The sequence below is a fragment of the Salvelinus sp. IW2-2015 genome, linkage group LG4q.1:29 (genome assembly GCF_002910315.2).
Source record: "Salvelinus sp. IW2-2015 linkage group LG4q.1:29, ASM291031v2, whole genome shotgun sequence".
Taxonomy (NCBI): Eukaryota; Metazoa; Chordata; class Actinopteri; order Salmoniformes; family Salmonidae; genus Salvelinus; species Salvelinus sp. IW2-2015.
In genome coordinates, this window is record NC_036842.1 from 88,025,178 (window position 1) to 88,037,772 (window position 12,595).

General features: G+C 41.7%; 1 protein-coding gene across 1 annotated transcript; it reads left to right on the forward strand.

The window, feature by feature from the left end:
• The first annotated feature begins 3,974 nt into the window (after positions 1–3,974).
• Positions 3,975–11,368, forward strand: LOC111962744 (BLOC-1-related complex subunit 5). Its single transcript, XM_023986050.2, has 5 exons — positions 3,975–4,168; positions 4,290–4,390; positions 10,201–10,344; positions 10,527–10,684; positions 10,929–11,368. Exons 2-5 carry the CDS (start codon positions 4,333–4,335, stop codon positions 11,160–11,162), a joined length of 594 nt encoding a protein of 197 aa, XP_023841818.1. The 5' UTR covers positions 3,975–4,168; positions 4,290–4,332; the 3' UTR covers positions 11,163–11,368.
• Positions 11,369–12,595: the final 1,227 nt, after the last annotated feature.

The window sequence follows — 12,595 nt, forward strand, 5'->3', positions numbered from 1 at the left end:
AGCACAAAGACTACCCCTTCAGTGCTGAATTTGAAGAGGCAGGTATACCCGCCATTGAAGTCTCCAGCTTCACTCCATTACAGATCACATTCTACCTCATCTTAATATGGATGGAGGGCCCTCCCCTGTGCTGTCAATCATATTGAATTATTTATATTCATTATAATCACAAGAACAATATCTAGTACATAAATTGTATGCATAACATGTTGCAGAAAACATTTATATAGCCTGGCCTATAATTTAAGATTCTCAAAGATTGTTGTTATTGTCACTGTTGTTCTCATTTCATTGTCTCATAGCAAATTTAACACTAAATATTTAATGAACATAGATTAGTATTTGTGAGAATCAAACAGAAACATTCTCACTCAGTAAATCTACTGAGTTGCTTATTGTGGTCGGTCTTCCATCTGAAACCGTTGCTGAGCCATAAGATGGACCGCAAAATGATCACGCTGAACACGTTCCAGTGTTCCAATGTACCAATATAGCGTCTCTTCCCCTTCAGGAGGCTGAAAAGATTTGGCATGGGCCCTCGGATCTTCAAAAAGTTCTACAGCTGCACCATCGAGTATCTTGACTGGCTGCAACACAGCTTGGTATGGAAAATGCATCGCCCTTGACCACCCTTGCGGACAGCTCAGTACATCACTGGGGCCAATCTCCCTGCCATCCAGGACCTCTATATCAGGCGGTGTCAGAGGAAGGGCTGAAAAATTGCCAGACTCCAGCCACCCAAGCCATAGACTGTTCACTCTGCTACTGTCCGGCAAACGGTACCGGAGCATCAGCTCTCGGACCACCAGGATCCGAGTCAGCTTCCACCCCCAAGCCATTACACTGCTAAATAGTAAATTAATGGTACCCAAACTATCTTGCACTGACCCTACGCACACTCACTAGACAGCGGCTGGTGGCACTTCATTTGGGAGGACAGGCTCATAGTAATGGCACTCCATTCCAGACATTATTATTAGCTGTCCACCCCTCAGCGGCCTCCTGTGATATACACACTCACACTACATTGACACTCCCACTAAAAACCCACATACATTTACATACACAACATGCAGTGCATTCGGCAAGTATTTAGACCCCTTGATTTTTTTCCACATTTTGTTACGTTACAGCCTTGATTAAATAATTTTTTCCCGTCTTCAATTTTTTTCAAATGTATTAAAAACTGAAATATCACATTTACATAAGTATTCAGACCCTTTACTCAGTACTTTGTTGAAGCACCTTTGGTAGCAATTACAGTCTTGAGTCTTCTTGGGTATGACACTACAAGCTTGGCACACCTGTATTTGGGAAGTTTCTCCCATTCTTCTCTGCAGATCCTCTCAAGTTCTGTCAGGTTGGATGGGGAGCGTCGCTGCACAGCTATTTTCAGGTCTCTCCAGAGATGTTCGATCGGGTTCATTCAAGTCAAAATGTATAATCTTGGTAAAATCGTGTTTGATCGGGTTCATTCAGGCCAAAGAGTTCAATCTTGGTTTTATCAGACCAGAGAATATTGTTTCTCATGGTCTGAGAGTCCTTTAGGTGCCTTTTGGCAAACTCCAAGAGGGTTGTCATTTGGCTTCCGTCTGGCCACTCTACCATAAAGGTCTGATTGGTGGATTGCTGCAGAGATGGTTGTCCTTCTGGAAAGTTCTCCCATCTCCACAGAGGAACTCTGTCAGAGTGAACATTGGGTTCTTGGTCACCTCCCTGACCAAGGCCGTCCTCCCCCGGTTGCTCAGTTTGGCCGGGCAGCCAGCTCTAGGAAGAGTCTTAATGGTTCCAAGCTTCTTTCATTTAAGAATCATGGAGGCCACTGTGTTCTTGGGGACCTTCAATACTGCAGACATTTGTTGGTACCCTTCCCCGGATCTGTGCCTCGACACAATCCTGTCTCAGAGCTCTACGGACAATTCCATCAACTTCATGGCTTGGTTTTTATTCTGACATGCACTGTCAACTGTGGGACCTTTATATAGATAGGTGTGTGCCTTTCCAAATCATGTCCAATCAATTGAATTTACCACAGGTGGAATCCAATCAAGTTGTAGAAACATCTCAAGAGTGATCAATGGAAACCGGATGCACCTGAGCTCAATTTAGATTCTCATAGCAAGGGGTCTGAATACTTATGTAAATAAGGTATTTCTGTTTTTTATATATATATATATATATTTTCCAACATTTCTAAAAACCTGTTTTCGCTTTGTCATTATGGGGTATTGTGTGTAGATTGATGAAACTAACTGCAGCTCTTTGTTAAGTGTTGCAATAATTTCAGTCAGATATACTTGGATGTGTAGTGTCGGCATTTGTTGCTAATCTTGCCAATGAAAAAAATCATTAAAGTAGTTGGCAATATCAGTGGGTTTTGTGATGAATGAGCCATCGTATTCAATGAATGATGGAGCTGAGTTTGCTTCCCCCCCCCCCCCCAACATTTCATTGAAGGTGCTCCAAAGCTTTTTACTATCATTCTTCGTCATTTATCTAGGTTTCATAGTGTAGTTTCTTCTTCTTTTTATTCAGTTAGTCACAGGATTTCTCCATTTGCAGTACGTTTGCCAATTGGTTGTGCAGCCAGACTTATTTGCCATTCCTTTTGCCTCATCCCTCTCAACCATACAATTTTAAAATTCCTCATCAATCCACAGGGATTTAGCAGTTTTTACAGTCATTTTCTTAATGGCTTATTAGCAACTTGAATTAGCAATTTTATAAATGTGTCACAGGCAACATCTGTTTGCTCCTCATTACACATCACGGACCAACAAATATTCTTTACATCAACAACATAGGAATCACTACAAAACGTATTGTGTGACCTCTTATACACTATATTAGGTCCATCCTTTGGAACTTTGGTTTTCCTAGATATGGCTACTATATTGTGATCACTACATTCGATGGATCTGGATACTGCTTTCAAGCACATTTCTGCAGCATTAGTAAAGATGTGATTAATACATGTTGATGATTTCATTAATGTGCTGTTTATAACTACCCTGGTAGGTTGACTGATAAGCTGAACCAGGTTGCAGGCACTGGTTAAAATGTGAAGCTTTTTCTTGAGTGGGCAGCTTGATGAAAGCCAGTTAATATTTAAATCACCCAAAACAAATACCTCTGTTTATATCACATATCACATCACATCAAGCATTTCACACATGTTATCCAGATACTGACTGTTAGCACTTGGTGGTCTATAGCAGCTTCCCACAAGAATGTACCTGTTCAATGTAAAGGAAGGAAAAGATGTGCTAAGTGTGGAGGGGAACATGATTATGGTGAATGTGGGAGCAATGAGAAGGGTAAGTGTTGTAATTGTTGGGGGGGGCATAGTGCAGAATTTGGTGGGTGCCAGGTGCAGAGAGAGGCTAGAGAGGCTCAAAGGTATAGAATTAGTAATGATGTATCGTATGCAGAGGCGGTAAAACAGATTGGTGGGATTACAGTGTGGAATGATGGAGCTTCCATGGCTGCTCCTGTACTAAGTGGACCTAATGTCGGCGCTTGTGTTTCTGCTGGTCCTGGCATGGTTTGGAGGCCTGTTCAGAAATCTTGTGCTCATGAATAGGTGGTGTCAAAGGACACTTTGATAATGAATAAAGTTGACTTAATAGCTTTTATGAGGTTATCAATACGACTTGGGTTGTGGAAAGCAGAAACGGCAGGTTGAAGGTTATTGTGGAGACGGCAAAAGTGATATTAGTGGTCAGTTACTGTTGAAATGGTTGTTGACATGCTGAACAATCCTAAGGGTGGAGTGTTTCAGCATGATATAGATCAAGTTTAATGGCGTTGGGGAGGGGGTTTGGGGGAGGGGAGGGTGTGGTATAAGTTAGTGGGGATTTATTTGTTATTTTATTTTCATGGTAGTACAGAATTGGGCAGATCATGATTGATCGTACATTCCAGCACAGTAGATGGCAGCATGCACTTAAACGATTGTTTGCTGACCGCCATGATAGCATAGAAGAAGAAGAGGAAGAGAGGTGGTTGTGTGTTTACGGAAGTAGCTAGCGTTCGATATCTTTCAGCTTGTTAACATATTTACTTAAATTAAATATAGTTTGCTACATCATGAAACAATCATGATGGTAAAAATATAATATAAATCAAAACAGACGTGGTCTAACAGAACAAGATAAATACAACGAAGGTAAGAGATGTGCTAAGCTAGCTAACAGCAACTTAGCTAACGTGGCTTGTTTATCAGTCGAATGTCTGCGTGGTACAGCTAACGTTCGCTTGAAAACTAACTTATCTATGTTTGGATGTAGGTCTCCTGAGGTGGTGAATTGAAGCCATAACATAACTGACACCATGGGGGCCGAGCATAGTGGTGATTCTGAACACAAACACTCTGACTACAGTTCCTCGGGTAAGAAGGGAGGACCGGCAGGTTGTCTGCAGTGGTGGGAAAAGTACCCAATTGTCATACTTGAGTAAAAGTAAAGATAGCTTAATAGAAAATGAAGTCACCCAGTAAAATACTACCTGAGTAAAAGTTTTTAAATATTTGACTTTAAATATACTTAAGAATCAAAAGTAAATGTAATTGCTAAAAAAAACGACTTAAGTAGTAACGTTACTTTAAGTATTTTTACTTGAGTACTTTACACCACTGGTTGTCTGTGTGTGCGTCCCAGTAATGTTATTTCTCCTGAAGTGTACACGTTCCCTACTTTCCACAACTCAAAACCATATTCCTTATACCAGTAATTTCCTTTCAAGTCAGTGAAAGGAGGTGAACAAGTGCATACTTTGGGAGGAAGGAGACGTAGCCGTTGACGCACAAAGTTCTAATGCTATATTATTCCCTCAACTCTGGCACATAGAATACTCCAATGTGTACTTGTCATTTTTTCCCTCTAAGATGAGTGCATGCAGAAATATCAGCCCACTGAGAGAAGCACAAGATTGAACTTCACTCAACTTTCTAGAGTTTTCCCTGTTAACACTGTCAATGTTTCCTTTTATTTTGGGAATTGTGATCGAATCAACCCAATATTAGCCACTTTCAATGCAACATACTGAAAGAAAACGAACTATGCAAGATATTTTGTTGTAGGCAGAACACATCAGAGAAGGATTCTATTGTGCCCACAACTCAGCCTGTACTCTACACAGACCGGTGTGGCATAACCAATCAGAGCTGCACTAGGCCTATATGCAAATAGACCATTACAATATATGGATCTGTGCCATTCACTTTGAACTGGATTGTGTTTACAGCTGTGGTTGTGAGTAGGGCTGTGGTGGTCACAATTTCATCAGCTGGTGATTGTCAAGCAAATAACTGTCATTCTCACGGTAATTGACCGTTAATTTACATAAACACATTTAGCCTCTACTGGCTTCCACACACAGCATACAAGCCATTTTAAAAAGTCGAATAAATCTATTGTAATATAGTCTATACCGTCACAATAAATCCATTATTTATTTTAGACAGGTCTAAAGAAGCACGGAAGAAAAGAATAGCATATTCTGAGTTGTCCTTATGTTAGGTCCTGATGCCCAAGTGGATGTGGGCAACACTAGTTCATTTAGCAGAAAATATTTGCTTATAATTCTGTGGCATTATTTTATAGTATGAATAATACAATTGAACAATGCTGGATAAAATATAAATATTTTCTCCAACCGATTTTAGTGTGCACATGCGGCTATTCTGTGTTAAGCGGTTAACAAAGAAATAGCCTCTTCTATATGCTTAATTTAGAGTTATTAATTTCACTTTAGTTTTTCTACAAATGTTGGGCTATATGTTTTGATTTAATACATTGTAAGGTTGCATGATGCGATTAATGATGAGCATGAGCTCTGCTTTGTTTTTCTGCGCAAGATGTACACACTTCAATAGTCTCTCATTCACAATTTGACAAGTACTTGATAATGGCTCGAATTTCACAGCGGCATCCCCTTTGTGGCTGTAATGCACCCTAAAAAATCCATGCTTTTTGTGGCCCTGAGTGCTGCGTTGTGCCCGAAGCTTCTCTCACTCACATGACTCTCCGTCACCTGATCAGGTCTTTCTCACAGGCTACAAGTGAAGACCGACACATCAGGGACGCAACTGCGCTCGTCCTTATCCAATTCCGAGGCGCATATTGAAGCCCGCCTGTCCAACATCACTACTCTGGACGGCTCTGACTTAGAATACGTGGACAACTACAAATACCTAGATGTCTGGTTAGACTGTAAACTCTCCTTCCAGACTCACATCAAACATCTCCAATCCAAAGTTAAATCTAGAATTGGCTTCCTATTCCGCAACAAAGCATCCTTCACTCATGCTGCCAAACATACCCTTGTAAAACTGACCATCCTACCAATCCTCGACTTCTGTGATGTCATTTACAAAATAGCCTCCAATACCCTACTCAATAAATTGGATGCAGTCTATCAGTGCCATCCGTTTTGTCACCAAAGCCCCATATACTACCCACCACTGCGACCTGTACACTCTTGTTGGCTGGCCCTCGCTTCATACTCGTCGCCAAACCCACTGGCTCCAGGTCATCTACAAGACCCTGCTAGGTAAAGTCCCCCCTTATCTCAGCTCGCTGGTCACCATAGCAGCACCCACCTGTAGCACGCGCTCCAGCAGGTATATCTCTCTGGTCACCCCCAAAACCAATTCTTCCTTTGGCCGCCTCTCCTTCCAGTTCTCTGCTGCCAATGACTGGAACAAACTACAAAAATCTCTGAAACTGGAAACACTTATCTCCCTCACTAGCTTTAAGCACCAGCTGTCAGAGCAGGTCATAGATTACTGCACTTGTACATAGCCCATCTATAATTTAGCCCTAACAACGACCTCTTTCCCTACTGTATTTATTTATTTATTTATTTTGCTCCTTTGCACCCCATTATTTCTATCTCTACTTTGCACTTTCTTCCACTGCAAATCAACCATTCCAATGTTTTACTTGCTATATTGTATTTACCTCGCCACCATGGCCTTTTTTTTGCCTTTCACCTCCCTTATCTCACCTCACTTGCTCACATTGTATATAGACTTATTTTTCTACTGTATTATTGACTGTATGTTTKTTTWKKTTTTTTTACTCCATGTGTAACTCTGTGTTGTTGTATGTGTCGAACTGCTTTGCTTTATCTTGGCCAGGTCGCAATTGTAAATGAGAACGTGTTCTCAACTTGCCTACCTGGTTAAATAAAGGTGAAATAAAATAAATAAAAAATATTGGAAGAACGGTCCATATTTACTTTTCGTCAGCCAACTAGATGAGTAATCCTAACGAACAGCAAAAGTACTAGCCTATGTCAATCTACTATCCCCATAGTACAAAAGTTCACCTATTCTGTGCGGGAAATAAATATTCCAAACATAGTCTGGGACAGTTGTGGGATGCGATAGATCCCAAATTAATACAACCACTAGCATCAAAAAAACATGTTTTATGCAATGTGGCTGACGCAACAGATCAGAACGTTTAACTTAAAATGTTGATAAACTATTAAGCTATTTATTCACATTATAAGCGCAGCATTGCACACATGGTAGTAGGCTGTAAGTGCGAATGTTCCATTAGTGGAAAACACCATTATCAAAAGTGACCGCAAATGCAATTGTGCATGTAATGCTTTTATTATAAAGGGGCATTTTTAGGGTGAAAATGATCTTCCCCAAACTTGAAACTCACGTGCTCCTTATATGCCAGTTAGGCTCTACACCCCTTGTAAAGCGGATTAATGTGCTTAATTTTAAGAAGTTATTTGGCCACTTTAGTTGTGATACAAACTTTATTAACAAATATAGGCCTATGGGCTAGGCCACATGAGGTGTGTGACTACGATTCGAAAAAGTTGCAAACAAAAAGGCATTGTTTCTTATGCTGGGCATCATTCACAAGTGATAATAAATCGTCTTTTTATCTTTTTATGTCAGAGTGATTTAAAGGGACAATAAGAGTGGGAAAGGGGGATACCTAGTCAGTTGCATAGGGAAAGGGGGATACCTAGTCAGTTGTATAGGGAAAGGGGGATACCTAGTCAGTTGTACAACTGAATGCATTCAACTGAAATGTGTCTTCCACATTTAACCCAACCCTCTCTGAATCAGAGAGGTGCGGAGGGCTGCCTTAATCGACATCCACGTCATCGGCGCCCGGGGAACAGTGGGTTAACTGCCTTGCTCAGGGGCAGGCAACAGATTTTTACCTTGTCAACTCGGGGACTTGATCCAGCAACCTTTCGGTTACTGGCCCAATGCTTTAACCCCTAGGCTACTGAGTGCTAGTGCTGAGTACCAGGCAGTTAGCAAGTTTAGTAGGCTACTAATGATCAGCAGCATCAGAGCTTGGAGAAGCTAGTTACCGTTACTAAACGGTCATGTGGAATTTGACTGCCTTCATGTCTCGTGACCGCCGGTGTGGCGGTAATACGGGCACCACAACAGCCCTAGTTGTGAGTAGATGCCCTTGTTTTGAGATCAAAGCTAGAGCTACATGTTTTTGTCTTAAAGGGGCCGTGTTGTATTTTGAGCCCGGCTATAATATGCTATAAGTAGCAGATAGGCAGAGGGTAGCATAATTTGTCAGATTCTCAGTAATAAAGGTATCGGAATAATAATGTGGAAAAGTGGATAAACAGGTTAATGTCAAGCCCTGCATGTTTTTTTTCTCTCAAAGTGCTATGGAATGTAGGCCTTCATTAAACACCACACATTGGTTGCTACTGTAGGCTGAATGGGTCCTCAGATCCTCAAAATATTACTGCACCTGTACATAGCCCATCTATAATTTAGCCCAAACAACTACCTCTCCCCCTACTGTATTTATTTATTTTGCTCCTTTGCACCCCATTATTTCTATCTCTACTTTGCACATTCTTCCGCTGCAAATCTACCATTCCCGTGTTTTACTTGCTATATTGTATTTACTTCGCCACCATGGTCTTTTTTTTTGCCTTTACCTCCCTTATCTCACCTTATTTTCTTACATTGTATATAGACTTATTTTTCTACTGTATTATTGACTGTATGTTTGTTTTACTCCATGTGTAACTCTGTGTTGTATGTGTCGAACTGCTTTGCTTTATCCTGGCCAGGTCGCAATTGTAAATGAGAACGTGTTCTCAACTTGCCTACCTGGTTAAATAAAGGTGAAATAAAATAAAGGTTATACAGCTGCATCACTGCCTGGTATGGCAACTGCTTGGCAATATATCACTGGGGCCAAGCTTCCTGCCATCCAGGAACTCTATACCAGGCAGTGTCAGAGGAAGGCCCTAAAAATTGTCAAAGACTCCAGCCATCCTAGTCATAGACTGCTACCGCACGGCAAGTGGTACCGGAGCGCCAAGTCTAGGTCCAAGAGGCTTCTAAACAGCTTCTACCCCAAAGCCATAAGACTCCTGAACACATAAGCAAATTGCTACCCAGACTATTTGCATTGTCCCCCCTCTTTTACACTGCTGCTACTCTCTGTTGTTATCATCTATGCATAGTCACTTTAATAACTCTACCTGCATGTACGTATTACCTCAACTAACTGGTGCCCCCGGACATTGACTCTGTACCGGTACCCCCCTGTATATAGTCTCGCTATTGTTATTTTACTGCCGCTGTTTAATTACTTGTTACTTGTATTTCTTATTCTTATCCATACTTTTTAAACTGCATTGTTGGTTAGGGGCCCGTAAGTAAGCACTTCACTGTAAGGTAACCTGTTGTATTTGGTGCATGTGACTAATAACATTTGATTTGAATGATAGAACAACTATTTCCATGTTAAAATGTTATGTTTTCGCAATTGTTTTTGATGGTAGCCCTCTCTGGTAAGCCTACATTATGATCAAATAGGCACAGTAGCCTACTTGGCCACTGTTATAACTGTAATTTAAAGAGTGTACAGCCTCAGTGTTCACAGTAAATATGCGTTGGAAGTTGCACAGAATTTTCACAACGTTCAATTTGCGCTCAGCAGGACTGAAATGTGCTCAGTGCTGAACATGTTTTGATGGAACTTTGGTTAAAAGTGCATTGTTTCATATTTGCAGGATGTTTCAAATGATACCCTATTCCCTATTTAGTGCACTATTGCTGACCAGGGCCCATAGTCTCGTGTCATTTTTTTAGGAGCCTCTCTAGCGGTTAGCTATCTTTCAACACAAAAACAATTACTAATAGATGGAAAAATCTATTGAAATGCTTTGTTGTTGCAGTGGTTCCCTCTCCAGCGAAGCAGAAGGCTAAAATGGACGACATTGTGGTGGTGGCTCAGGGGACACAGTCATTGCGCAACATCCAAAATGACCCTGATGTCATCAAGCTTCAGGAAATCCCCACTTTTCAGCCCTTGTTGAAAGGTAAGCTAAGAGCCTCTAATCAAGATCTAGACCTGTCCTCTGTCTCTACACTATTGTAATAATATTCCATATGAGAATGTGTACAATTATGGATAGGCCTAGACATTCCTTTATGACCATGAAGTCGACAGAAAGAGTGATCATAGATTATGCTTTGAGGGTCAGTCTGTCCATGTCTCTAGGTGTGCTGAGCGGACAGATGTCCCCCAGCAGTTTGTGTCTAGAGAGGCTGGACTCTGCCCAGGTGCTGCAGCTCTGCATCCGCTACCAGGACCACCTGCACCAGTGTGCCGAGGCCGTGGCCTTCGACCAGAACGCCCTGGTCAAGAGGATCAAAGAGGTTAAAATCACCTCCCCTGTCTGTGCATGCAGGCACCTCTCCTTTCCTTCATCTGCACCAGTCTGACAGACCGGAGTCCGGTGAAAGCAGCTTCCCCAATAGGCCTCCATCTTCTTTAATTTGTCTTTGGTTTTCATATGCGCATAGATAAGGGAGGGGAAGAAGCCACGCTAGTCTATTGAAATATTAACAATATGAAATTGTTAGAATGATCTCACACTTTCCCTCCCTCCCTCCCTCCCAGATGGACCTGTCTGTGGACACATTGTTCAGCATCATGCAGCAGCGTCAGAAGCGCTATGCTAAGTACGCTGAGCAGATCCAGAAGGTGAACGAGATGTCCATGATCCTGAGACGTATCCAGATGGGCATTGACCAGACCATCCCCCTGATGGAGAGGCTCAACAACCTGCTACCGGAGTGCGAACGCCTGGAGCCCTTCAGCATGAGGCCAGACGGGGATGTTGCAGCCAAGTAGAAGTATCTCTGCCTGGGTATGCTGATACACTCACTGTCATGGCCCTCTAGTCTAGCCTTCAATGCCTCCGCCATTTTAAAAGCTCTTTTTTGAACCATTCATGTTGAATAGAAGAGAGGGAGGGAGGGAAAGAAAGAAAGACTCTGCCCAGCTTGCTCCCCAATCCATCCTAAACCCTTCACATCCACAACTTACCGTCCCACCGGCCCTGGACATTTAGCTCAGCCACTCAGCATAAGCAGTCCCTACCCCATGCACCAGATGTGGGTTTCTGGGACAGCTACATCAGGGGTTTACATGTCGCTGAGTGAATTGGAAGACTGTAAAACAGGAAGTTTACATGATGATTCACTGAAGGGAACCTGCTTGGATCTTTGATTACTGGTACTTTGTAGACACCACAAGGAGTGTGGTGACAAAATGACTTCCAAAAATGACTGAATCTCTAGAAGTAATATTAGTCAAACATGAGCTCTGAAGGTAAACTCCTGGACCTTCAACTGGCAGTATTTTTGTTTTGGGGGGAAACATTTTTATTACGCTAAATTATTTTGAGTGTTAGGTGACTGAATATGTTGGGTTCTCCGTTAGTATTTTAAATGGCTTACATAACAACAAATGCAAATGTTTATTTGGGAAATAAATTAATACTTGAGAAATTTGAATCATTTCAATTTCTTGCAAAGTGTATAAAGGTTCTTATACTGTTCCGTTTAAAGAATCAGTTAAATAATCAGATACTGACCCTCTCACTTGGATATGATGATTGGTTATAGGATATTGCCATTTGGTGTTATAACATACTATATACACTTAGTGTACAAAACATTATGAACACCTGCTTTTTCTGTGACCTAGACTGACCAGGTGAATCCAGGTTAAAACTATGATCCCTTATTGATGTCACTTGTTAAATCCACTTCAATCATTATAGATGAAGGGGAGGAGACAGGTTAATGAAGGAGTTTTAAGCCTTGAGACAATTGAGACATGGATTGTGTATGTGTGTCATTCAGAGGGTGAATGGGCAAGACAAAAAGTACCTTTGATGGGGTATTGTAATAGGTGCCAGGCGCACCGGTTTGAGTGTGTCAAGAACTGCAACGCTGCTGGGTTTTTCACGCTCAATAGTTTCCAGTGTGTATCAAGAATGGTCCACCACCCAATGGACATCCAGCCAACTTGACACAACTATGGGAAGCATTGGAGTCAACATGGGCCAGCATCCCTGTGGAACGCTTTTGACACCTTATAGATACCATTCCCAAAAAATGGTGGCTGTTCTGGGGGCAAAACTGGGTGCAAATCAATATAAAGGTGTTCCTAATGTTTTGTACACTCCGTGTAGGTTCCCCTTGTTCTAGGTTCCCCTTGTTCTGTGAGGATGTGGCCATTACATTTTGGTATGAGCTGAAATACTTAAAATTATCGAA

Coding starts and splice junctions, on each gene's coding strand:
- LOC111962744 (XM_023986050.2), top strand. CDS start 4,333: ATGGGGGCCGAGCATAGTGGTGATTCTGAACACAAACACTCTGACTAC. Junction 10,345..10,526: donor TTTTCAGCCCTTGTTGAAAG/GTAAGCTAAGAG, acceptor CCATGTCTCTAG/GTGTGCTGAGCGGACAGATG. Junction 10,685..10,928: donor TGGTCAAGAGGATCAAAGAG/GTTAAAATCACC, acceptor CCTCCCTCCCAG/ATGGACCTGTCTGTGGACAC.